We start from the raw sequence: 24,465 nt of genomic DNA on the forward strand, positions 1-24,465 counted from the left end.
CACAGCTGGCTAGATTCATTACGTTGGGGAGATTACTACTAGTTATTTTATTATTTTTTCCAGTTAGAAACAAAACAGTAGGGCCCGAAATCGAAATGGGAAATGGATCCCTAAAAGCATGACGAGTCGCGCACTCCCGTTCGTCGTCATCACCCAACGCCCCCGATTCCTGTCTACGCAAGTGAATCTCCACTTGGGGAGGGATGAGATCGCGGTAGATATATAAACTAGTCAAAGGGGGGGGGAGGGGGAGGGATCAATGGGGAGATAACATAGTATTTGCTTGGTTTTAAAAACTGTCAGTGCTTTTTTTTACTCTTTTACTCGCCCTTCTGAGATACTTTTTCCTCTTCTTCTCTTTTCTTTTCCCCCTTGGCTGGCCTTGCATCCTCAGGCTGTCAATTCCCGATCCAGACTAGTGTATCGCGGGGACCTGTCCCGATTGGGTAAGTGTGTCTTTCCTCTTTTGGGTGCTGCCCTGTTTGGGCAATTACGATGCTTTCCAGTTCCTTCCCTTTTCTGTCGCTCTTTCTTTTCTCTTCTCTTCTCTTGGGATTCATCTTCTTTGCCATCTTGTTTTCTGTCCATTGTCCGTACTACTTGCCAACTGTTCACTCGAGTAATTGCTCTTGTGTGGGCTGCTAGACACACACTCTCTCCCGTTTAGTTTCCAGCTGCCAGTCCCCGTGTGCATGAAACCAACTACTAGTACTCCGTCTACTTCCATCTACTACTTGTTCCCTTCTACAACTTCCACTACCCTCCCAGGAAAGAAGATGCCTCTGTGCATCCTTTCATTTCGTGCCCTCCCCGTCCCTCTTGGTCCCTCCTGACTTAATTGATGTCCAATTTCTTTCATGTATATTCTTGTCGATCATCTTGTCGTGTGGAGCGGTGATCCCCTCGTTATCTTTCTGCCTATCTATCTCCGCATCTACTTTATGCTGTCTATTGTTTTCTCTCTCTCTACGTCCATCTGAAAATCGGGCTTCTTGACCGCTCTCCACCCCATATTCCAGCTCAATTGAGCCGGATGCAAACCCCAGAAGAATCATGCTGCTTACACTGAAGCCTGCCTCCCAGAACGGAGTTAAAGGTCCTCATGAGTACTCCATTGTTCGCCAGTCCGTTCCAACCCCACGGTCATCCCCGCCCCCCGTGCCTGACCTCCCAGCAGCGGTCACCGCACCCTCAACAAGCTCCTCTGCGGACCGCTCCATGGACCCCTCGCGCTCAGGATTGCCGCCTCCTGCCTCGTTAACCTTACCGCCTCCCAATGTGGGCTTTGCCAATGTGTCTGGCTCTGCGATGAACCAGCCACTCCCGCCGCCCCCGGGCCAATGGCAGTCCTCGGATGACTCCATGCGACAATGGCTCCAGGCCAAAGCGGAGGAAGATCGGAGGAAGCAGGAAGAAGAGAAGACGCGCCAAGAGACCTTGCGACTCGAACAGCGGAGGGTCGAACAAAGCATGCTTCGTGATTCCTTGCAGGCCGGTGTCCCACCTCAGATGATCCCGCTCATCTTCGCCGGCATCAGTCCTGGCGGTCTGCCGGCATCCATGCTCGAACTTACTCAACAATACCTAGCTCAACCCTCTGCACCTCGCGGTCCTGCTCCGCAGATGCCTGTCATGTCTCATGCACATCCCCATGCCCAGCGCAGGCCTACACATGTCCGCCAAGACTCCCGTACCATTCCCTCAAATGCATATGTTGCTCCACCGGTGCACCCTCAGACTGTGCCCCCTCCGGGAGTTCTGCTATCTCAGCCATTGCATACTGTTGGAGCCTCTCCTACCCCGCAACCGCTGGGTCGTCCGTCAGTATCCAATGGCCCCGCTGATCCACGCTTTGCTGTTGCAGCTATCCCTCGCATGAACCCTGGGGAGTCACAGCTCCAACCGCCCATTAATCTCAGCAACGTGCACTATGCCCCAGGTTCGTCCATCCCGTCAACTCAGCCTCCGCGGGGCAAGTCAGATTCTTCGTCTCGCCAGTCCCCTCCATCCCTATACTTCCACCACTGGGTCCCTCCAGGTCAGACGGCAGGACATGCGCAATCGGGAAGAGGTAGGCAGGAATCACCGGGTGCCGTACAAGGATCTCGGCATGTGGACTCCAATGTCTCTCCCGGACGGAAGAGGAAGGCCCATGGGGCACACCATCCAGCGCCATTGCCATCGTCTCGTCCCCCGGAATCCTTCCCTGGCTCTTCGCAGACATCTCAGCCAGGGTCTCCGGCCCAGGAATATCAGACCGAGCAAGCAGCACCGCCAACGCATCACCATCACTCTCTCCCAAGATCGAGTGATGCATCTGCTCCGTACCAGACACCGGCGGAAGATGTAAAACGTGAGCACCGCAGTCGAGGTACTAGCCCGACCCACTCTTCAGAACGCATGATTGTGGATGATGCTAGATCAAATCAGCGTGATCGAGCTGATAATGAGGACCGTTATGAAGAGAACAATACTTCTGCAGGACATGCCACCTCGCCCCATATAGTTCGGGTACAGCGAAGCGAAGCAGCCTCTTATCACGATCCTCGCAGCAGTCCTGCCCGCTCACCAACAGCAAAAGCTTTGCAACTGTCCCAAGAGCATAATCCGGCCTCGGGACACTAGGATGAATGTGGTTATAATGGGGCTTATTGCTGTCTCTGATGCCACACTTATCAGTGCAGACAAGTGACGTCTTGCATTTAGAGCCACTGCCTTTCGCATCCGCCAGATGCATGTTAGCAATTGCAGGGAAGGTTGTCCATCACAGTTATTCTGTACTTTCAGAAATTCCTTCTCTTGATTCAAGCGTTTTTGGATTTGCTGCAGATACCATTCTTCGTTGCGATTCTCCTATGTTATTCGTTTTCAATTCTTTTCGTATACCATATTGATATATGAGTTACCCTCGACTGGATCGCGGCGGTCACCAGGATTCTGGTGCATTCTAAGCTCTGTTGTCCTGCAGCTGGGCTGATGGGACTGACCAAAAGTCCTGGGGGGAAATATGTTGATACCACAATGCGCGTGATTAGCTTTTTATAGAGTGTGGATTTGTGGGTTTACGGAACACAATCGGCATGTTGCTTTGGTGGAGACGTGCTGGAGATATGTTGCCGAGATTCTATTATGATCTGATACAGTCAACTAGTTATGGTTACAGATGAGACTCTAGTAGACGAGGAACTAGCTAGCTAGCTACATAGGCAAGACTAGGGTAGATAGATAGATAGATAGATAGATAGATAGATGCATAGACAGTCAGGATTGGATCCCCGCACGACAATAACTGTGGCGGTTACCACCTGACAAGTTCGATGAAACACAGACAAGACATGAACAACGTCAAAGATAGACCACGAAGTAAAACGCAAGATGAGACAAGACAGGCATACAGACAGACAGCAAAGGAAAGAAAAAAAAAATCGATAACGATAGAAACAAAATAAGAATAAAAGGGGTATCAGAGTCAACAACAAGGTATTAAGTACGTAGTTGGTTTGGTCCCTAGTATATAGGAGGTGGTCGGGTAGTGTGCAGTGCAGTAAGAAAAACTGAAGCAGATGACAGAGACAGACAGACAGTAAGGAAATATCAAAGGGAAGGGCAGCAGATGTATGGATAGGTAGAGTGATAGACAGGATAAGGAAATTGATAATGGAAATGAAAGTTCACGACTGGGTCGGGGTGTATATGTATGTATGGTGGATGGGTGTGTGTATCCATCGTGTTTGTGTATCTGTATCTGGACACGGAGCGTGTTCAGGTGACAGGCATATGCCTAGACACATTGGGTCTTCTTTAGAGAAGAGCCGAAGAAAGGTAAGGTATGTATGTATGTATTATCGATAAAGTGAGGGTGCGCGTATGTATCTGTGTAAGTTGTGTATGTATGTAGACCGAGCGAGTACGTATGTATGTATGTATGTTGTATGTATGAGATCCATTCGTAGTTCGAGAGACGGACAAACAAACAAACAGACAAGGGTTGTTGATTGCTGTCATCGAACGAGGTAGTGAGTGATTGGTATCGTGATGTGAGAGCCGTCAAAGAGAAGTAGAATCCATAAAATAAAAATGTAAAGAGAAGTAAGTAGCAATGTCGAAGAAAGAAGAATAACTGTATTATAAAATGAAAGAAACAAAACGACTTTTGTTCATTCATCAAGAATTCGTCGGGTCGAATCGTAAAACTGGGTAGGTATGATGTGGAGGGGGTGAGGATCGAGTGGTTAAGTATATTATAAGGTAGGGTTTGTGCTGTATGTATTATCGAAGTGAATCTGCGGATCTAGTCCGCGCCGTAGATAGAGGTCGTCACATCACGTCACTTGATTATTTGCTTTGCTGCTGCTGCAAAGTCACTAAGAGGTCTTTTTGCGACGGTGCACTTTCCACTCGGCTTTGGCGACACGCATGAATAGCTCGATGTCCTTGATAGGAACCCAGCTGGTGAGGACTTTCATAGCGTTCTCAAAGTCCGATTCGAGGATGATGTCGCGCATGCCGTCGATCAGGGCGGCGGAGGTGGCGTGGAGGACATCCAGTCCGTTGCCAAAGGCACTGGTGGGTGCGTCCTTTTTGCTGCCTTTGCCTGAAGAGCCGGGTGCCGTGAGGTCGTCGGCATCACCAAGGAGCATGAAGACGTCCCAAACGCGGAGTTGGGCGGGGAATGGGATGGAGTAGTTGAAAAGGGTCAGGTACCACCGCGTGCCGTATGCCGTAGGAGGAATTCCAAGTTCATTCTGTATGTTGATTAGAGCCCTGTGTATCGAGATATATAGGAAGATGTCGTTTCACTCACCAGCTTAGCAGCCACCTCTCCTTTTTCTAGCCACTCTCGTTCAAAATCCCCCAAGGCCTCCATGAGGCCTGAGAAGCCGGACTGGTACAGACGCTCCAACCCCCGTAATTGCCAAAGTCGCACGAGCATGATAAATGCATGTTCTTCGTCGTAGTAGGCGAGTAGAGTCGCAGCCAGGGCAGCCATGCCCTGCACGTATCCCGTGTCTGGGAAGTACAAGGACATCGCATGAAGTACTCGGAACAATAGTCGTTGGCCTCCGCGATACCGTCGCCGGAACATGATGTGACTGGTGATGGTTCTCGGAACGTCTATATCGATCTGGACATCATCGGGCGATGAAACCAATTGAAATTCATTGAACGCTTCAATTAGCTCCTCTTCCGAAGGGCTATCACTGTGCATTCTGGCGCTGGATTTCAAAAAGGCGTACCACGCGGTCGCTCGCCATCGGTCGGGGATGCCTTTCCATGTCCGCTCAATCAGCTTGGAGCTTGTCGTGTCAAACTCGAATGTCATGCCACCGCCATCTCCGCTCCGCATAGGGCGGGCCATCTTTGTCCATTTATCTTCCCTTTCCCACTCTTTCTTTCTCGCCGCGCGGGCGGCAGCTGCGTCCTGTTTCTCACCCGGGTTCAGAGGAGCTGTCGGGTGGGTGAGCATATCGCTCGCCTCATCTTTGACGCGGCGGTCGCGATTGTGTGGCAGATGGTTGGCGGCCCGACGAAACCGCGAGGTTGATCGTCGCATCATGGTCGTACTATACATGCTGTGAGAAGAGGTTGGCCGTATGGAAGGCTCAGACATCTTCCGCGTCGGGGAGCGGCCTGTGAGGCCTGAAAAGGGACGATTTCCTCCAATGGCTGAGGGTGGACGGATGGAATGTTTCCGTCGCGGCGTCTCAGAAGCCATAAGTAGGCTGGTAGAGACACGCTGGATCGGACTGGGGTCAATGCCCTCGTTGGAGTTGGACGTCGGTGACCGGATGAAACCGTATCGATCGACATCTCCGGCCTTGATATTCTGCCAGTACTCAATGCCTCCAGCTAACTCGTGAGCCTCTCTTTTAATTGCTGGACCATTCTCTGGACCGAGAGACGACACCACACTTTTGGTATCCACTGACATACTGGGTCCAGAAAGACGAGAGGTCTCCATACTGGTCGGGGTATCTTCCCACAAGATGCCATTCTCCATGGCCATGGATTTCGCTACTTCTGAGTCTGTCACATTTTCTTCGCCCTTCTCATACATCAGCCGTACCCGTCGCGACAACATATCTTCGTCCGCAGAGATGGCTCTGCTTGCCATGGCGCTGTGCCTGACTCGGAGGGTCGAGACGGGCTTTGACCGCCTCGATGGCGTCTCGATGGTCTCCGGCTCTGTGCTATTTTGTTCCGACGAGGCCACATCAGGTGACGCCGGTTCTCTGTCATCAGGTCCCCGTTGTTGCTGATTGTCCCCATCCTGAGTTTGTTGTGCCGCCTCTCGTCGTCTTGCTTCCTCTTGTTCAATTTGCTGTTGTAATTGGCGTTTCGATTCCTCCTTGATAAGACTTCCGCGCTTGGAGAAACGCATCGATTGCGGTCCCAGACCATCGAGAGCCGAGTTCGGGATATCCAGAGCAATGCCATTGAACGGTGCTTGAATCGGCGGTACAGGGGGAGCATCGTCATCTCGATCGAACTCGCCCGACTTCTTACTTCTCAGACCGCCCCATCTGCGCTCCGACCACCGCGAACCGGGACGAGATCCTGGGCGGGACGCAGGACGGGAGGCGGTATCATTGACAATGATACTGGGGATGCTGTTGCGCAGTGAGCGCAAGCTCACGGTCGAGGCCCCAGCCTCTGGTAAGGCAGTGAACCTGTTCCGCCGCGATTTGGCATTTTGTTGCGACGGCGCGGACCCCGACTGATCCCAAGCACTACCGGACGATGCGCTATGCGATGTTTCCTCCGAGCACGAAGTACAATCCACTGGGGTCGGGTATGAGGCGGAGCGAACGGCGATAGGGGCCGTGGCGGCGATGGTGTCGTCGTAGGGAACGGTCTGGATGGTTGAAGCGGAGTCGGACATCACGACAGCAGGGACAGAAGCGGATCGCGTTTCTACCATTATCCTGGCATCGCTTGCGCCTTAACTCGAGGGAGGTGGAATACTTTCTGGACGGAGCTGCGCAGGGCTTTTGAGCCTTCTGGACGAGCCGGACGAGACGGTGGTGCACGCCGGTTTAACCAAGGGGGGGCGAGGGCGCGAGCGAAGGAGGGAGGGACAGGGAGGGAGGCGGGGAGCGTAGCAGGACTGTAGCCACAAAGGAACGGATGTGAGAACTGGGATTCTGGCACGAAAAAAAGGGTCACGGATTGCGATTGATTAAGATTTGAAAATTATTAGGATTAAGATTAAACGGTCACACGACGGAAAATGAACGACACTGGAGGGAAGAGGTCTCTTGCGCAGCGAACCATGGCCCCCAAAATGGTTGCGAGGAACGAAGGCGGACGAGCAAAAGGGAAAGACGGAGGAGGGAAGCAAGAATGGCTGGACCGCGGCAAAAAAAAAAAATAAAAAATAAAATAAAATAAAATAAAATAAAATAAAATAAAATAGAAGTGAGTAAGAGAGCGTCAGTCAGTCAGAGCCAGGCTTGGCAAAGGTGATAGCTTGCAAATAATAATGATGAAAAAGCAAGAATCATGAAAAGTAAAAAAGAAAAACAAAAATATGGTAGGATGGTCGGAGAAAAGACGATGGGTGAGAGAGTTGGAAGGAGAGAAAAAAAGAAGAGAATTCAAGGAATGTGGTCACAATGAGGTGTATCTTTCTTTTTCTCGCAACGAGAATTGGAGAATGAGGAAGCGGAAAGTGGAATGGAGAATCTCACCCTCCCGTTGATTTTGTATTGGTCGAAAGGAGTGTCTACTTGGAGTAGTAGCAGTAGGAGTAGGAGTAGGAGTAGGAGTAGGAGTAGTTGTTGTGGTGGTGGTTGTTCATGAACAGTAGAAATAGTAGTAGTAGTAGTAGTAGTAGTAGTAATAGACTACCAAGAGTCAGCCCTGAAAATTGATTTACCTCCTCTTGAAAATTCCCGTTTCTGAACCAAAAAGACGAAAGAGAAAAAATAATTATACTAAAAATTCAAGAACGAGGAGGAGGACGACGACGACAATAACGTCTCCTTCTTGTCTTCAACCAAACTCCAAAGGCAAGGATCACGAAGGGGGGCCTGCGATCCACTATATTATAATTAATTTAGTACCATTTAATTCTTCGGGAGGGCCACGCAGCAGTGGATCTTCACACGGTTAATTTTACGTTGGGACTTTCCAGATTTTTGATAATAATAGAAATGGATACACTGCTAGTATCTAGTCTATCTAGCAAGTGACTCCATTCAATCCATTGGTACAGGAACTGAAGTGGGAGAGAGGGGGAGATTTATTCTCTGTTATTATTATCATTTCCTCCTATCTTTACTTACTACCATCCTATGCGATCGTGGGATTTGGAGGGGGAAGCAGCATAATTCATCCCACGCCCAACAGGCAACGTAACGGTTTGTTTGCTGGCCCGGCTTTATTATTACTCCAGGAGTTCAAAACTACTAGTGTGCTACTACTGACTAGTCCACGGATTTGACTGTTTGACGGGTTGATCTTCTTCTTCTTCTTCTTCTTCCTCCTCCTCCCCCTCGTTTTGCGCACAAACCACCAAGAATGAAACTGGAAATTGGGGCTCTTCTCTTACTCCTCCCCCTCCCTCGCCTATCATGAGAGAAGCAATTACTTCCTTCTGATAGAGTTTCATTCCTACTATCTACAATCTACAAACTTTCGTGCCTATTTGCTTTTCTTTCTCCTCCTTTTGCGGTTTGGAAATTTTTGGGCTTGTAATTTTTCTTATTTATCTTTTACCCTTTAATTCTCTCGGCTAGGTAGGGGATAGCGTCGGCTTCCTCCCTACTCCTAGTAGAACTACTAATCTTTTAGGTTGCGAGATAGACAGCAGGAGTGGATGATACTGACCCGGCCGAGGAAAGGGGAAACGTCAAGTCTCTCACTATTTTTTCCCTACTAGAAAGTACACTAACTACTAGCAGTGGCTTCGCTTCCCTCCCCCTTGACAGAGAGGGGGGGTTCGCTCAGGTGAAGAATTCAAGCAAGTCTGTGTGAAATTCTCCGTCCTTTGTCTACTGCAATCCTACAATATTATATGCATGGATGATGATCTTACAGTTCCCGGTTTTTATTTCCAGGTTCTCTACAGAAGTATCTACTACTAGTACTATCCCGTAAACACTACTCTGATCCACTTCCATGATTTGCCTACTGACTTTATCTACATCCGGCGTTACTTACATGCAAGGACTACTGCCCTTTAGGGCCGATTCTTTATTCTCGTGCACTTCTTCTTTCTGCCCTTCTCCTGCGGCCGGCTTTCAGGTTTTTTTTTTTTTTTTTTTTTTTTCAGAATTAAAAAAAAAATTCAAACCCTAATTCTTGTCCCCTTTCTTTCCCTTTAGATTGTGACAACCCACTGTAAAACTCCGAGAAGGCTAGAAACCAGCTTGCCTTCAATGCAAACAAACGGCACCGCGGCCTAGCGTGCCCCCAGTGCACACGGCCCTCCGACGCAGACCCGCACTTGGTCGACAAAGGAAAAGCAGGGGTAAAAAGCATATTGGCACGGGAGGATCGATAGATTGGCCGTTCCCCTGCCAATGGTCGCAGCTTAATTCTTCATTCACAAGGCCTTCAGGCCACTGCTGCCGTGTTGATGCCGGAGCGAGACGCTTCGCGCGCGGACCGTGCTGGCTCAATCGGCTCCTTGGGAAGAAGCTCAATCTGGCGCACCAGGAAACTCTTCTCATCCGTAAATTGATCGTCGTCCGTCCGGTCCTCTAGGAACCTCGGTAAGAATTTCAACAGCCGATCACGGTTGTTGATCAGGATCCGCTGCACCGCAACCGATTTATTGGGGTTCGCAACAAACACCTGTAAAGTAATAACGGTCAGTGGCCTGGGTCCTTGCAGCGGACCAAGCTAGAAGTTGCCCACATACCTTGAACACGTGGAAGCCCTCATACTGGACCATCTTTCGGTCGTCCCGCAGCAGTTTCATACACAGCTTGAGATTCTCCCCACGCTCCACATAGGCCATCATCACATTGTAGTTGGTTCGGTCCAGAAGGATCTCTCCTAGTAGCTTGATGCTTTGTCGTTTAGTGACATACGAGCTGGACTGTACAAGTACCTCGTTGAATTTGGCGAAGAAGAGGTCAAAGTTCGTGGCCAGATAGCCCGTAACGATGGATTTATGGCGGGTCAAGATCTCCTGCACATCAGTTAGCTTCCGGGACGGCATGGTGTCAAAAGCCGACACAAGCGCTCACCCTAAACGTTGTGAAAGAGTCAGCACTCAGTTCGAAGCTCCCTCGGTCGATCCAGTAAAAGAACCTCCAGAATATGCCATTGCCCTCTTGAGGCACGCCCGGCTGCACCTCCGTCAGTCGAATCGCTGGCTCCCCCTCTTCCGACTGGTCATAGAGGATGATTGCCGCGATAACATCAAACTTCAGCGCTTCTCGCAAGATAGTGCCGCATGGCATGGCACTTTGGCTATGCTCGTAGCCCTTGCACAGTTCGATGATGATTTCGGGTCGTTTGTGGACAATGTAGGAAATGACAGGAGGGTCTGCATGGCTTGCATTGACGGGTTTGAAACGGAGGATGTGAGAGAAGATAGTTTGTGTGTCTTTTCGAGCTTCGAAGGGCAGACGATGAAGCCCTTGGGCTAGTTCGTAGAGCAAATCTTCCTGCAGGGTAGCCTGCACTAATGCTTGGACTTGTTCGGGGGACACCTCAATTTCTAAAAGGTAAGCTCACATCAGCCGACGTCCATTCCGAAGCCCATCTGGCGCCCCTGCACTTGTTCTGGGAGAAAAAGGGCCATTGGTAAGGGTTCATGCATGAGACATACCTTGAGTACCCTGGACAATGAGTTTCATCTGAGATAGTTGCTTCGCCAGATCATCTTCGACCTATTGGAGTACGGAATGAGGTCAGTACTCCTTTGTTTTGAAAGTTGCTTATCGGCAGCCGCAAATGTAAACATAACAGATCGGAGCGACGAACCTTGGCAGTGGTTGGCGATTCTCGAAGCTTCACCAAGAGTTCCTTGATTGATCTGGCAATGTCCGAAGGTTGGCGGGACCGACCGCGGTTGAAGAAGAAGGCCATGGTTGTTGTTTGTATTGGTAACAAAACCAAAACAGGGAGGGAGTGAAGGCGGAGGGGATAGTCGCTCCTCGCGGGCAGCACACTAGCTATAGGGACATGTAAGGGAAAGCAGGTCAAACAAACAGAGTGTCACAGACTCTCTGCAGCTGCAACGGTAATAACAGTGGTCTTCAAGGGGTGGGGGGTTATCTGGCAGGCGAGCAAGAGGGGATCGTTTGGTCTGGAAAGCAGTGAGGGAAGCGGTGACGCTGTTGTTGGCGGGGAAGCCGATGGCCTCAGGCTGTTATCGCAGTTCTGGGCCCCGTCAGGTGGATAAACATTTGGAACAAATCAACCCAATCCAGTCCCAAGCCGGCGGGGCTGCCTTTTCCGAGAATTTTCTAATTTTTTTTCCCCTCGATTATTTGACTTTTTTTCTCCGGCGGGAATCTCGACTCAACCCCTCCTCCTCAGGTACTTCCATATCGAATTCTGTCGGCAGCAACCATTAGCTCCGACATTCTCTTCTCTTCTTCTTCATATCTAGTGACAGTGTCTTTGGTTCAATTTCATTTGATTGTCGCTTAGATACCATAATATACCAGTCCCGCTCCTACGAAAAATAACCGTCTCAATTGGTTCTGTTTCCCCGCAGTTGCGCCATGTCTGCTTCCGCTCTCCCCTCTGAGCGTCTGCCCAGAGACGATGATGCACGCTCCGTCTCTTCCGATAGCTCGGATGTAAGCAACGAGGAAGGATGGGAAGATGTCGAGCCCGATGATGATACCCAGCCCGTCGTGGGCTTGTTCTCCGAGAAGGTTTACCCCGACGTGCGGGCCATGCTCAAGGAGACCAAAGACAAGTACAACTTTGACCTGCGGAGGATTCAAAAGGAGCTCGGTGTGTAGTCAATTGTACTTGGATTTAGCATTTGCTATTTCCCTCTGCTGCTCAAGCCCGGACGATTGTCTGTTGGTCGATACATTTGATATGAACTATGGCTAACCTATCTCTACTTGTGTTTCACTATCAGACCTGGACTTCCTGGGTACTATCAAGTTGGTCAACTATGTCCGAACTCAAGTGAAAGAAGGCAACATGTCTCCCGACGTCTCTTCCGCCGACAAATTCGAGGACGATGCTTACCTGAAGCCCGTGCTGGAGGATGATGCCCTTCTCTACAGTCTGGATGACATTGAGGACGAAACCCCCGAGACAACTGGTGGTTCGGACGCTGAAAGACGCGTGATCGAACTCCAAGAAGACCTAGAACGCCTTCAAACCCAGTTCTCCGAGTATAGAGAGGCCGTGCAGAAGTCTATGGAGGAGCAATTGACCAAGGAGGATGAGAAGCTCGGCTCTACCCTCAGTGATGCGTCCGCACAAAAGGCCGCTAACAGGGTCGAAGAAATTGACGCGGACTACTTCACTTCCTACGCCTACAACGGTATGATGTCTTTGATCCCAGGGCTGCTCGGTTTCTGATACTAACGCGCTTCTTATTTAGGAATCCACGAGTCCATGCTCAAGGACACCATCCGCACTGATTCCTACCGCGACTTCGTATATGAGAACAAGCACGTGTTCAAGGATAAGGTTGTCCTCGATGTTGGCTGCGGAACTGGCATTTTGTCCATGTTCTGCGCGAAGGCCGGTGCGAAGAAGGTTATTTCGGTCGATAATTCCAACATTATCGATAGAGCCAAGGAAATTATCTACGAGAATGGATTTGGTGATGTCATAACGTATGTTTCGCAATATCTTGGTTTTTCTAGTTGCGTGACTGACAGCTGATACCTAAACTTCTAGGTGCATTCGCGGTAAAATTGAGGAAGTCACGCTGCCAGTTCAGCAAGTTGACATCATTATCTCCGAATGGATGGGCTACGGTCTACTGTTCGAGGCCATGTTTGACTCGGTCATTTACGCTCGGGACCGGTATCTCGCCCCCGGAGGACTCATGGTTCCCTCGCACGCTACACTCCGCGTCGCTCCCTTCGCCGACCCTGACTTCATCGCAAACCACATCTCATTCTGGAAGAGTGTGTACGGCTTCAATATGAGCAGCATGCTGACTGGTATCTATGATGAGGCTCTGGTTCGTGTCGTGGAGCCATCATCGATTCCTGGCCAATCTGCCGTTTTCCTTCCCCTTCCTCTACATACCATCACTGTTGAGGAGCTGTCGTTCCTGAAGGAATTCCAGGTCACTCTTACCGAGGACATTGACGCGCTGGACGGTTTTGCTATCTGGTTCGATATCTTTTTCATGCCCTCGAGGGACTCACCCATCGCCGACGACGCTGTTCCGTCCGAAATGCAGAAGAAGGGCATCGTCGCTTTCACCACGGGACCTTATGGTAAAGAGACGCACTGGCAGCAGAGTATCCTTCTCATCGACCATGAGAAGAGAAAGGGCGTCGCCTTGAAGAAGGGCCAGACCATCACTGGAAAGGTCGGCTATCAAAAGAAGTCGGAGAAGTCCCGCTCCTTGGACATTACCATCGAATGGGATAGCCAGGATGGCGAAAAGGGTTCCCAGAAGTGGGGTCTGCAATAAGTTGCAGGTCTCGTTGCAGACTCATCTCCAGTTTAAGTAGATAGATAGTCTTCAAAATGCGTTAGTCATAGACAAGGCTCGCTACCTGCTTCCATCGACTAAGAGTACGACTCAACGAATGTAGCTTTAGATCGTTTACAAGAGAGCCTAGAGTTGTAAGCTGCCCATGAGGTTCTGGTGTGAGTGCGAAGTTGAACACTTCAACGTCTCGATCGGGAGTCTTCGTCATGGCGTCTGGAATCCCTGTGTCGGTGGTGTCGATCATGATGAGAACGATGAGACCGCGAATCAGATTGGGAGGTTCGTCGATGCGAACGATCTCGACTTCTATCTCTACGATGCCGATGGTGTCGACGGGATCTTCCATCCTTGTCATCTCGACGCCTATCCGGGGAAGCATCAAGTCTGAAGCCTTCGATGCTATCCTGCGATGGCGACCTCCTACTGCGATGAGAAGATCGATGCTTCTCCGAAGCCTTCAGAGCTTCCAGCTCTCGACTTCGTTCCTCATTCCACCTTTTCCTCTCCTGCTCAACCGTCTTCAATTGGCGGACGCCTTTTCTCATCGCCGCGAGCGGGTCATTTGCATCCATCCGGGCCTTCTCCCTTTCTCTCCTTAATGGGTCCTCATTTCCCCAGACGTCCTTGCTTGGCATGGATTCAGCAGCTGCGCCCTCGCGTTGCGAAGACGAATACCAAGGGTCTTGGCCAACAGATTGTCGAAACCCAGCCGCATTAGAGAATCGCATCGTGTATTGGTCTTCGAGCTCTCGTTTCTTGTCTTTCGCCTCCTTTTCTGCCTCTGCATTCTTTTCCACGGGCTTGCGCTTCGCCTCTGAAGGGAACAGATCAATGTGACCAGTACTATCATGAAGTGGCGCATCGCTTGACCGAGCAGCGGCTTGTTGCGCCCGTCTATCCAGCGCCAACTGTGCGTCTTCCTGTGCAAATCTAATGTCTCTATCTGTATCATCCTCTCCAGCTAAGCGCCTTCTCTTTCTAAATCGGCCTGCATCCTCTGTATGACTTTTCCTTTCTTGTGGGCGGGCGGACGGCGCTGGGGGCGGTGGAGGTGGTGTTGAAGGCCGTTCGCCGCGGAGTATCTGAATCCTTCGTTCAGCATCAGCTTCTTGCATGAGACGCTCTTCCTCCTCTTCTTGGGCTTTGGCCTGAGCCTCGTCGCGCCGAACGCGCTCGATGTTCGCTGGGTTGTAGACGTTCCATGACTTCTTGCCGAGGAGGTGACTGCAAAAGAACACTGTAAGTACTCAAGCATGCCAAGAGAGGGGGAAGATGGTATACTGACAGAGGCATCTTTTAAGGTATGGAAATGTAATGAACTGGTGGGGATGGAGGCGTCAATTCTCCCTCCGGGATGCGTGAACGAGAAGCAGGGTCATCCAGACCGGTCGGCGAAGAACGGAGGTGGGCGGACCGACCGATGGGGCGGGAACCCTGGGTACCTTACCTACGGTCCATGTGTCGCGGGCGCTGGAGCTTCCCCCCCATCCAATGTGAGACCGCCACCTCTCATTATTCTTCTTTCTTTCCATCCTCTACCTCACTTCTATTCCATATATTCAGTTGCCTATGCTCAACATCATTTTTTGCTTGTGTACTCATATACTATCTAGTCATAATCAGATCATTTGAGTACTTGGCCTCAAGGCAACAGCTGCTGGCAGCATCGCTTCGCCACAATCAACCAGCCTATACATACTCTGTCCTCGTCTGGGAACTCATTGCAGTTCCCTTTTAGTTTGCAACTCGAAGTCCTCCTCTATCTGGTCTGAAGATGTTCAATCGCAACAACTATCCTTCCGTCCCTAATCCTTTCGGCTCCCGCCCCTCTCGAGGCGACGGTTATACCAACCCAGCTCAAGGACAAGCCCCCTACCCCTCCAGGTCGGGCGCAAGGTATGGACCTTACACGGCACCATAATGAAACAACAGTGGTTGATACGCTTGATATTTAGTCCCGCAGGATACGGAGCGCCACCCCAATATACCGGAAGACCGCCGCAAATGCCTCCGAGAAACCCCGTTGGAGAGAAGCCCGTGAGCTCAGGCCGATCATGGACGCTGCGTCCTGCCAAGAGCCCGGATAATACGTATACATTTGGGAATTTGTACGTTCAAATGTGGTCGCTGCCTTGCTTGCCCTTCTTCTAACTGTATCTAGGGTTGCTGTTTCCGCCCAGGAATTCCCACCCTCCCGCGATGGACACGATCTCCTCCTACTCATCAACGGTCTTTACGTCTTCTCCGCGCGCCCTCTTGATGGGTTCCCCCCGGGACAAATCAGCATGTCTGATCCTCAGCGGACATGGGCTGGCGTCGCTTTCACGGATACCGTTTCGGTGCAAATCTACGACCCCTTTAGTCAGGGCGGACAGGCCTACGTCGGTTCTACAGATATTGAGGTTGGGTTTGCTGGGAAGAAGCGGGTCGAGACTCCATATGATCAAGATGAGCTGGCAAGTGTGGTGATCAGGGTACTTTTCCCCATCTCCGGTGGAAGAAAGAGCGGCAACTGATCTGTACAGAACTTCGAGAACCAAATCTTCGCCCCCGGCCAGAAAATCTTGATGGATCATCGCAGCATCCCACTTCTGTTGACCGTCAAAACTGTTCAGAGAGTCGATCTATCCTCGGAGAATGCCAGCGGTGGCAGCGTCGAGACGGATCCTACGGCGCGGGGTATACTCACCAGGCACTCCCAGATTACGTTCTTCAAGGATGCTAGTACTGGTATCAACTTGAAGCCCTCGAACCGCCGACCGGCAGCGAACTCCATCATCCAACCTGACTTCAAGTTCGAGAACATGGGCATTGGTGGTCTTGATTCCGAGTTCAGTACTATCTTCCGTCGTGCGTTCGCGTCCCGTATCTTCCCTCCGGGGTTGGTGGAGAAATTGGGACTTCAGCACGTCAAGGGTATCCTGCTTTATGGTCCTCCAGGAACGGGTAAAACCTTGATTGCTCGTCAGATCGGAAAGATGCTCAATGCCCGGGAGCCCAAGGTCATCAACGGACCCGAAGTGCTTAACAAGTACGTTGGTCAGTCCGAAGAAAACATTCGGAAAATGTTCGCAGACGCCGAGAAGGAATACAAAGAAAAGGGAGATGAAAGTGGTCTTCACATCATCATCTTTGATGAACTGGACGCTGTCTGCAAGCAGCGTGGCAGTGGAGCTGGAGGTGGTACGGGTGTTGGTGACAGTGTGGTGAACCAGCTGCTCTCGAAGCTGGATGGTGTGGATCAGCTCAACAATATCCTACTCATTGGAATGACCAACAGAAAGGACATGATTGATGAGGCACTGTTGCGTCCTGGTCGTCTTGAAGTTCATATGGAGATCTCTCTTCCTGATGAGAAAGGCCGAGCCCAGATTCTCAAGATTCACACCCAAAAGATGCGGGATAACGACGTCATGGATGATGATGTTGACTTGGCCGAGCTGGCCCTGATGACCAAGAACTTCTCTGGTGCTGAAATATCTGGTCTTGTGAAGTCCGCATCTTCTTTTGCATTCTCCCGGCATATCAAGGCGGGCACGACAGCCAGCATTAGCGACGATGTCGTGAACATGAAGGTCAACCGGTCCGATTTCCACCATGCGCTCGAAGAGGTCACACCTGCGTTTGGTGTCTCTGAAGAAGAGCTTTCTAGTCGGATTCAACATGGCATCACACACTTCTCGCCCGTGATCAATGAAATCCTCAAGGAGGGCGGCCTGTTCGTCAAGCAAGTTGCCGAGGATGAATCCTCACCTTTGTTCTCGGTTTTGCTACATGGGCCCACCGCAAGTGGCAAAACGGCTCTCGCGGCTCGAATCGCTATAGACTCTGGTTTCCCCTTCATTAAGTTGATCAGCCCCGAAGACATGGGAGGCTTCAGCGAAACAGCCAAGGTTCAGCGCATTATCAAAGTCTTCGATGATGCTTATAAGAGTCGCACAAGTGTTGTCGTTATCGATAATCTCGAGAAGCTCATCGAGTGGGTTCCTGTCGGCCCTCGCTTCAGCAACACAATCTTGCAGACTTTGCAGGCCGTGTTGAGGAAACATCCTAACAAGGGTCGCCGACTCTTGATCATAGCAACCACTACGCAGAGATTTGTGATGAAGCAGCTTGACTTGTTCAGCTCCTTCGATGCCGACATCATGGTTCCCAACGTGATGACATACGATGAGCTAAAGCACATCTTGGAGCATTCTGGCGCATTCAACGAGCAGGAAATTGGTCAGGCACTGGCTGGCATTGGCAGTATATCCGATGACGGAACCATTGGAGTTGGTGTGAAGAAGATCTTCAGTGGGATTCAAACGGCTAAGAAAGATGTGGATAAGGTTGGTCGCTTTGTGCAGGTTATCAACAACGCTATCGAGGCAGAGCGTTCTGGTGTTTAAGGAGCGTTTGCTGTTTCTCAAGGTCTGGGACCATCTTAAGATTGTCGCTACGTTGGCTAGTCGCTTGTAAGCTTATTTAGATGCTAAACTCAATAATAATATGGCTTGTTACTAGACATGGTGCACTACCAGATGTTGTTGTTCCTTGCAGCCAAGGCTTGCTGTGGTCGGAGCGTGGAGACTGTGCACCAGCTGATGGAGTCGTGATGACAGTGCGACGAATCAATGGCGACAGGCGATTGTCGGATCATGTTTAAAATTACAAGGGCTTCAAGGCTTTCGATTGGATTGCCGCCAAAAGCTCAACTGGAGATATGAACCCATTCTCTTAGTACTCTTGTGAAGCGTCCCAATGCCTCTGCAGCTTAAGTTGAGTCGCTTACTGCCTGCAGTGGCGTGATGGTAGAACATCACGGAGGCCCTTCACCTTTAGTGGCCGGATTCTGACCTAAAGATTTTGTTCTGATTTCTGCTTATAGATGATATTGTTTATCTGGTACTGCTGTTTATTTTGTAGCTACTATTGATCGCATGCGTGCATAGTTATTCTACTTAAACTCTATTAAGCTATAAGTCAATGGGCATTTGAAGGTGTCAAAACTATATGGTCGATGTAAAATACATAGGCTAATGGCTAACTGTAGACATATTATGGTTGAAGGTCGGTATAACTATGGTCAGAAGTATAAAAATTCTAGTATGAAGGATCAGGTAATCATGATAGATTATCTTTGGTACCATACTTGATGATGTTGAAATATCCAGAAAGTAGTATTGAAAATTTACATGAAAATACTTTAACAGAGATCAAATTTCTATGAATCAATAAAAGACATGATTCTTTCAGAGAGCTCCCTCTCCTACGTAGTATAGAGGCTATGGTATCGATGCCTCCGGTTGTTGTAGACGCCTGTTCTCCCTGGAGTACCCTTCGAAGACGGAAGTCTGGGAGTAAATGCTAGTCACACAAACAAGAACCGAACAATATCATCCTACAAGACCGCCCACCAGTACGTCAGTATTTTACTTCTTGTGATGAATCTGCCCCCCGCTTTAGCTGCAGGATGAGACTGCTTCTGAGTGGAGACCTCGTATCTCATGTGTTAATCCTGACCCTCTATTGCATCTTGGTAGCTCAGCGGTCTCGATAACAGACATTGGCTATTGGGTGGTTATGGAAGAGTCCTATGGAAGATTCCGACCTATTCGCGTTCGTATCTGAATCTGCCTAAGTTCCATCATAACATACCTCGTTCGGGACTATGCATGATTAAGGTGCCTTGATGCTAGGTAAAGCACACTGCATATGTCGCTGCCATGCGCAAAAGTGCCTGTATTATGTATGGGAGTGAATAACTTACAATAACGTGAATTGTATTCTATCGAGATCGTGTGGCAGGGTACTAATTCCCTCATCCACTTCACTTCGCACCCACACCTGCCCTTTTTCCTCTTCCCTCCTTCCTCTTCCCTCCTTCCTCTTCCCTCCTTCCTCTTCCCTCCCATTTCCAACTTCTGTGTTTCTTTTGCTTGATCCACACCTTCGAAAGTCCTTTCCTTACTATATTTGCAGCTCTTGCTTCGGTACTTCTGGATTACAACACTCAACACCACCGCAAAAACGCTACTCTACATATCTACCAACAAGGATGGCAGCGTGCACTTTCACACCCAAACAGATCCTGAAGAAGGAGGTGTCACAGAAAGAATATGAGTTCCTCCAAGAATGGGCCCCCGACACTATCAAGGACTACACTCCGATCAAACCTGGCAATCCGGTAGACAGGATGCCCAAGCATCAGACGATGCCCAGCCAGCCACACGTTCAGAGCCCCCGACGGGCTAAACCTCGCTCGCCTCTCTACGAGGAATGGAAGGTGCAGCCGCTACACAGGGAGACGTTGAACGAGGCTGCGAAAGCCACAGGCGCTTCTGTGAGCATGGAGAATAAAACTAACGGGATGATTCCTCCTGCTCCTACTACAAACGTCAGGGTTAATGGCAGGCGTCCTAGTAACTCGTTGGACACAAATATCCGCCAGCAGGAGCCGGTAAAGAGTAGTCCTGTTTTACATAGTAAGTATCAAGTCTCTTTGTGATGCCTCAACATAACAACGATCTCTAACGTTTTGCGTTTTGAATAGATCATTATGCGAAACCCACCGCTAGCACGAATAACCGTGTTATCGCGAACCCTGTCCCTAGTGTGGCAACCAAGTCGGGAGTGCCCAGGCCTGGGCCATATAAACCTGTGGAACAGAACAATAAGAGGGTCATGGTGAGCCAACGCAGGCTACCTCCACCGCCTTATGTATACACCGCACCGAATCGTAAACAGTTTCGAAACGATGACTTGATCAGATGGTCGGACGGGATCAAGACTCTGAGCGGTGCTATGGCCTACTTTCAACCTAGTTTCATTCAAGACCCGTGGAAGGACATGAAACCTGTTGTGGCGAAATTCCTTGAGCGATACTGGTAAGACTCCCTTCCAGTGCTAGTTCGAAGTGATCGTTGTCGCGACGCATTTCTGACATGGGTGTATATAGATTCAGATCAACCAGCAGGAGAGTCTTGAGATGGTGGTATCTACGTTGCAGTGTCGTGGCTACATGACGTCGTGCGGTTGTCAAGTGATGTGTTGGGAGAATGCACGCCGACAATGTTCGCCGAATAGATGTTCAATTCATCAATGGGAGGGAGAATATGCAACATTTGCCGGGCATGAACGCTTCGAGACGCTCTAGGAAATATTGCTTTCATTCCTTAGTTCAGAAACGGTTAGCAAATGAATAGCCCCTAAGGCACAAGGACAATCAATTCATTTCAAGTTGATGGGAGCTCTATAGACGCTAGAAGGTATGCCAAACAACCACTTCCATATGCATCATATCAGCGACATTCATAGTTGAGTGTAGGTATATGGAGAGCCAGTTCGGCAGCCCAGATCCAAATATAGTACACCCCTCCACCCCTAGCCCCTGGCCAAGTTAGCCCAGGAAAATGAAACATGCTGTACGGACCATCCGGGCAAAGTGAAACACTCTCACCTCGAGAATAGAAAATAGAAAACCAGCGATTAGGATCAAATAAATGTCACACTAAAAGATCAAGAATAAGAAATCATTGTAAGCTTCAAACTAGAGATTCATGCATGACTAACCGGGTAATAAAACGTTCCTTCCTTTTTCCACCAAGCTCTCGATGGTTGGCACGACCTATAACGGCAGGCACGGCCTTGGTCATTGATAGATCGACTCCTCCTTTGTCGCAAATTGATGGTGGTCTACTTAGGGGTAGATAAACACTTCCGTCTCCTCCATCTCCCTCACACATTTCCGAATCGATTGAACTTGGCGTGCTCACGCACTATTATGGAGCTAATCAATCTTTTTCTGTGTTGCTTACTGGTGACTAAATAGTCTTTATTTTACTAACTATTGAGCTTCTCTCCCCCCAGCTAGGGGATGAGGTACTCCACGTCGCGGTAGTGGAGTGCCCCTCCTATGACTTCTTACTACAAGTATTCCACTAACTGTCAAATTGAAGGTCAAAAATAGATCGACGCATGTTAAAAACATTGCATGGCGAAGCTAACACAATACTATCCAGTGTCCAGAAGTCACCACCCTTTTTTCACCCCACATGGCACCTTCCAACATAAATATACCTCCTGATTTGATCACCATCCACAGTTCCACTTCCTGCACTGCAGGATTAATGATAGCTTCTGGCTACCATGACAATCACCCTATGGCCATTGGCTGTGATGCAGTTGCAAGTCGACGCCTAGAAGTTCCAACCACACCCTGTATCATGGCTTGCATGACCAGCCTTAAAAGCGGCAACCAGCGCGACCCGACCACAGGGCGGAGCGGAGCAGGCGGTACAACCATGTCCGCTGGCGGAGTGGAGTCAGCAGAGGTTACAGTTCCGCTCATCCAAGGTGGGGGTTCCCAAGGACGTCGGCAGCCGGGAATGACGGCAATGGTCCCCCCATCCTCGAGTCAACACATACGTACAGCGGGGTCTGGCAGTCTAAGCTCTAGTTCTCCCAAGAGCTATACGGAGTGTAGAATGTATCGCCGAGAATGTCGCTCGTGAGACTCGGGGACATCCCCTGGAATGCACTGCAGGATACCTCAGAGGACCGTGCCACACTCCCCCCCCCCCACAAGCCCATCCCGCTCTAAAGGTGATTTACTGTGATTCGGGATGGCACATGACCCAGCCCCTGCTCGTCACAAGCCCGATTGTGACTCGCTTTTCACCTGGTTGCTTTGGGCTGATGCACAGTGGGCCGCATTTCTGGCACGTGGATATTACCTTGTGGCTATGATCTCACCCGCCACCGCAAGCGCGACTGCTGTCGATGTTCTAGAGAACCAGTGCTCGAAGATTGAATGTATATTTCGCCAGATTCAACGTACTATGATAGAGTGACGCGTCCACCCAAAGATACGGCGCCCGAGGAAAAAGCAAAGACATGTATCAGCCCAAAACCCCTTCAGTCGCGAGATAACGCAAAAAGATCAAGTCGCCCTTCAAAAACCCACGCCAGATCCGAACCCAGAAAACCAATTTTACCCTATACAAAACCATTATCGTCGTTGCCAAGGAGAGGTGCGTGCCTCCAATAATCTGGACCGATGTGAAACCGGACCGAGCCAATATAAGCCCTTAGCTTGAATTAATTATCGTCGAAAGTATACTTCTTGGTCGCCCGTCTATACTCGTCGGGAAAGTTATTTTCGGCCTTCGCCTTGAGAGCACTATGTACGTGATCTGTTAGTATTTGAGGTATTCGGAATAATGGAGGCTTCGGCTGGGATGCAGCACCTGCTGCAGCAACTACGCTGCCAAGAAATATCTTGACAGCGGAGCGCAGCGGGCGCCTGTGCTCCCCGCCGGCGGAGCGGAGTGCCTCAGCTGTCGTATATGATACAGGAGAGCTCTTGGGACAACTTGGAAACTCACTTCACACGCTTCTGAGTCCATTCCAAGTCACGCTTAGTCTCGCGAGCAACTTTGATACCGTCGTTAAAGGTGGCCCGGACTCCTTTTAGACGACGTTGGGCCAGGGCTTGCAATTCCAAAAGCTCGCGCTGTTTGGCGTTCAACTGACCGGAACTATAGAGTTACACGTCAGCTTGTTTGTTGTTTCCGTCTCACCTTTGTTGCATGCCAGAATTCCCAAGTGGTCCAACCCAAAGGCAGCTGAAACCCTCTTAAAATCGCAAAGAGGACTGCTTACGTTTGTGCCTGCATTGCCAATCCCCTGTCCAAAGGTGTGGGGTCGAAGACGTCCTGCATGCGGTCGTTGAGAACATCGACAACATCAACACCAGAATACGAGGCAGAGCTCGTTTCATAATCGCCGCCGATGCTGCCAGAGCTGTAGCTGAAACCTGCAGAGGTGCGGCTTCCTGCAGTAGTGCTAGTGTCAGAGATATCTGGAGGAGATCCAGAAACTCTGGTAATGGGATATAGGTTGGCAGGAGCAGGAGCCTTAGAGGGGACATTGATGGGAAGAGAAGGAGACTGATAGTGATGGGTCGCCATGATGATTCGTCTTGTTGCTTGGTTCACAAGAGCTTCGAAACGAAGACAATGGAGGACAATAAGATGACTCTTCAGTCACAAGGAAGAATTGAGGTCTAGCTCCGAAGGGATGGAGGTGTAGGGGAAGACACAAGGAAGGATCACGAGGAAGAATGATTGCACGTCAAACTGATAATCGCACTTGATGAGGAAGAAGAGAAAGAAGAAGAGGAAGAGGACGACAAAGGATGAGAAGAGGGTTTTTATAACCTTCACCGGAGGGTCTTCCCTCCGGCGGGAAAGTCCATGACGAGTGCTGTGACCTCAATTGAGAGGGGGGATGGGATGGGCCATTGATTCATTGGGCATTGGGCCATCCCCGGAGGTTTCTTTCCCACCCCCCCTTTGACACTCACTCTCCCAATTCCTCCATTTCTCTCCAATCCCAACCCCCCAATTCCGCCCGTCCCTCACTTTCTGGCCGCCAATTCGCTCCTTTCTCCGAATTGACCCCGCTCTGGCTTGGAAAGCGAAATTTTAGGGGAGATCTATGAATGGCCGGGGCTTGGTCCAGGCCGTCCCATATCTCCTCCACTCAGTCCCCAATCCGCGCTTCCGTGGCAATTTTTGTCGGGCATCCAGTCTGTCTCAGGTCAGATTTCCCATCCTCGGGCTGCGATGAACAATGGGGCCATCGGAGATATAAAAGGGGGCTGTGATGACGAGAAGCCAGCTGAGGTGCTTCTGATTCTGATCCTCAGCGGACGTGCAAAGTTACGTATATTATTCTTATATTGGGGACTTTTGTTGAACTATCGATCTTTCACAACTCTCTTTACCTGTCTTCTAGCTCTCAGCCCCCGTGAGAGGTTTCTGCTGCCTACCCTTCTTTCGCTCTACCGTTTCATTCTTTCATCCGCCTTTCGA

General features: G+C 50.0%; 9 protein-coding genes across 9 annotated transcripts; 5 read left to right on the forward strand and 4 right to left on the reverse strand.

The window, feature by feature from the left end:
* Window positions 1-816: 816 nt before the first annotated feature.
* On the forward strand, window positions 817-2,625 carry BO79DRAFT_204628 (uncharacterized protein; the record flags this gene model as incomplete). Its single annotated transcript, XM_025681800.1, has 1 exon — window positions 817-2,625. The coding sequence occupies exon 1, from the start codon at window positions 1,054-1,056 to the stop codon at window positions 2,623-2,625; it is 1,572 nt and encodes a 523-aa protein (XP_025534345.1). The 5' UTR covers window positions 817-1,053.
* A 1,639-nt stretch (window positions 2,626-4,264) lies between these two features.
* On the reverse strand, window positions 4,265-7,226 carry BO79DRAFT_67724 (putative TBC domain protein). The gene is made up of 2 exons (XM_025689585.1): window positions 4,805-7,226; window positions 4,265-4,745 (listed from the first exon to the last, which is right to left on the reverse strand). The coding sequence occupies exons 1-2, from the start codon at window positions 6,920-6,922 to the stop codon at window positions 4,365-4,367; spliced, it is 2,499 nt and encodes an 832-aa protein (XP_025534346.1). The 5' UTR covers window positions 6,923-7,226; the 3' UTR covers window positions 4,265-4,364.
* Window positions 7,227-9,321: 2,095 nt separating this feature from the next.
* On the reverse strand, window positions 9,322-11,046 carry BO79DRAFT_182907 (Mo25 family protein; the record flags this gene model as incomplete). Its single annotated transcript, XM_025680252.1, has 5 exons — window positions 9,322-9,801; window positions 9,869-10,141; window positions 10,200-10,675; window positions 10,787-10,847; window positions 10,942-11,046. 5 exons carry the CDS (start codon window positions 11,044-11,046, stop codon window positions 9,562-9,564), a joined length of 1,155 nt encoding a protein of 384 aa, XP_025534347.1. The 3' UTR covers window positions 9,322-9,561.
* Window positions 11,047-11,477: 431 nt separating this feature from the next.
* On the forward strand, window positions 11,478-13,656 carry BO79DRAFT_204635 (protein arginine methyltransferase RmtB). The gene is made up of 4 exons (XM_025681801.1): window positions 11,478-11,925; window positions 12,059-12,472; window positions 12,533-12,770; window positions 12,835-13,656. Exons 1-4 carry the CDS (start codon window positions 11,688-11,690, stop codon window positions 13,583-13,585), a joined length of 1,641 nt encoding a protein of 546 aa, XP_025534348.1. The 5' UTR covers window positions 11,478-11,687; the 3' UTR covers window positions 13,586-13,656.
* Window positions 13,647-15,328, reverse strand: BO79DRAFT_260178 (uncharacterized protein; the record flags this gene model as incomplete). The annotated part of the gene is made up of 3 exons (XM_025686396.1): window positions 13,647-13,969; window positions 14,031-14,830; window positions 15,306-15,328. 3 exons carry the CDS (start codon window positions 15,326-15,328, stop codon window positions 13,647-13,649), a joined length of 1,146 nt encoding a protein of 381 aa, XP_025534349.1.
* BO79DRAFT_204640 (AAA family ATPase SEC18) lies at window positions 15,109-18,101 on the forward strand. Its single transcript, XM_025681802.1, has 4 exons — window positions 15,109-15,502; window positions 15,562-15,714; window positions 15,768-16,080; window positions 16,132-18,101. The coding sequence occupies exons 1-4, from the start codon at window positions 15,381-15,383 to the stop codon at window positions 17,995-17,997; spliced, it is 2,454 nt and encodes an 817-aa protein (XP_025534350.1). The 5' UTR covers window positions 15,109-15,380; the 3' UTR covers window positions 17,998-18,101.
* A 1,545-nt stretch (window positions 18,102-19,646) lies between these two features.
* Window positions 19,647-20,479, forward strand: BO79DRAFT_233268 (uncharacterized protein; the record flags this gene model as incomplete). The annotated part of the gene is made up of 2 exons (XM_025684277.1): window positions 19,647-20,073; window positions 20,142-20,479. The coding sequence occupies 2 exons, from the start codon at window positions 19,647-19,649 to the stop codon at window positions 20,477-20,479; spliced, it is 765 nt and encodes a 254-aa protein (XP_025534351.1).
* A 1,387-nt stretch (window positions 20,480-21,866) lies between these two features.
* BO79DRAFT_277826 (uncharacterized protein) lies at window positions 21,867-22,772 on the forward strand (the record flags this gene model as incomplete). Its single annotated transcript, XM_025687846.1, has 2 exons — window positions 21,867-22,025; window positions 22,246-22,772. Coding segments are annotated over 2 exons (354 nt in total), but the record flags the coding sequence as incomplete, so codon positions are not given.
* On the reverse strand, window positions 22,412-23,732 carry BO79DRAFT_248782 (KxDL motif-containing protein). Its single transcript, XM_025685738.1, has 3 exons — window positions 23,252-23,732; window positions 22,975-23,127; window positions 22,412-22,769 (listed from the first exon to the last, which is right to left on the reverse strand). The coding sequence occupies exons 1-3, from the start codon at window positions 23,557-23,559 to the stop codon at window positions 22,688-22,690; spliced, it is 543 nt and encodes a 180-aa protein (XP_025534353.1). The 5' UTR covers window positions 23,560-23,732; the 3' UTR covers window positions 22,412-22,687.
* Window positions 23,733-24,465: the final 733 nt, after the last annotated feature.

The sequence above is a fragment of the Aspergillus costaricaensis genome, assembly GCF_003184835.1.
Source record: "Aspergillus costaricaensis CBS 115574 unplaced genomic scaffold BO79scaffold_54, whole genome shotgun sequence".
Taxonomy (NCBI): domain Eukaryota; kingdom Fungi; phylum Ascomycota; class Eurotiomycetes; order Eurotiales; family Aspergillaceae; genus Aspergillus; species Aspergillus costaricensis.

What these genes read in the sequence shown, in the direction of transcription:
- BO79DRAFT_67724 (XM_025689585.1), bottom strand. Translation starts at nt 6,922, where the DNA reads ATGGTAGAAACGCGATCCGCTTCTGTCCCTGCTGTCGTGATGTCCGAC. An exon ending in GAGAGGTGGCTGCTAAGCTG is followed by an intron (nt 4,746 to 4,804) that starts GTGAGTGAAACG and finishes ATCAACATACAG; the next exon opens with AATGAACTTGGAATTCCTCC.
- BO79DRAFT_204635 (XM_025681801.1), top strand. Translation starts at nt 11,688, where the DNA reads ATGTCTGCTTCCGCTCTCCCCTCTGAGCGTCTGCCCAGAGACGATGAT. An exon ending in GAGGATTCAAAAGGAGCTCG is followed by an intron (nt 11,926 to 12,058) that starts GTGTGTAGTCAA and finishes TTTCACTATCAG; the next exon opens with ACCTGGACTTCCTGGGTACT. An exon ending in GGATTTGGTGATGTCATAAC is followed by an intron (nt 12,771 to 12,834) that starts GTATGTTTCGCA and finishes CTAAACTTCTAG; the next exon opens with GTGCATTCGCGGTAAAATTG.
- BO79DRAFT_204640 (XM_025681802.1), top strand. Translation starts at nt 15,381, where the DNA reads ATGTTCAATCGCAACAACTATCCTTCCGTCCCTAATCCTTTCGGCTCC. An exon ending in CCCTCCAGGTCGGGCGCAAG is followed by an intron (nt 15,503 to 15,561) that starts GTATGGACCTTA and finishes CTTGATATTTAG; the next exon opens with TCCCGCAGGATACGGAGCGC. An exon ending in TGGCAAGTGTGGTGATCAGG is followed by an intron (nt 16,081 to 16,131) that starts GTACTTTTCCCC and finishes TGATCTGTACAG; the next exon opens with AACTTCGAGAACCAAATCTT.
- BO79DRAFT_248782 (XM_025685738.1), bottom strand. Translation starts at nt 23,559, where the DNA reads ATGGCGACCCATCACTATCAGTCTCCTTCTCTTCCCATCAATGTCCCC. An exon ending in TTGGCAATGCAGGCACAAAC is followed by an intron (nt 23,128 to 23,251) that starts GTAAGCAGTCCT and finishes GTAACTCTATAG; the next exon opens with TTCCGGTCAGTTGAACGCCA. An exon ending in TGGACTCAGAAGCGTGTGAA is followed by an intron (nt 22,770 to 22,974) that starts GTGAGTTTCCAA and finishes TCACGTACATAG; the next exon opens with TGCTCTCAAGGCGAAGGCCG.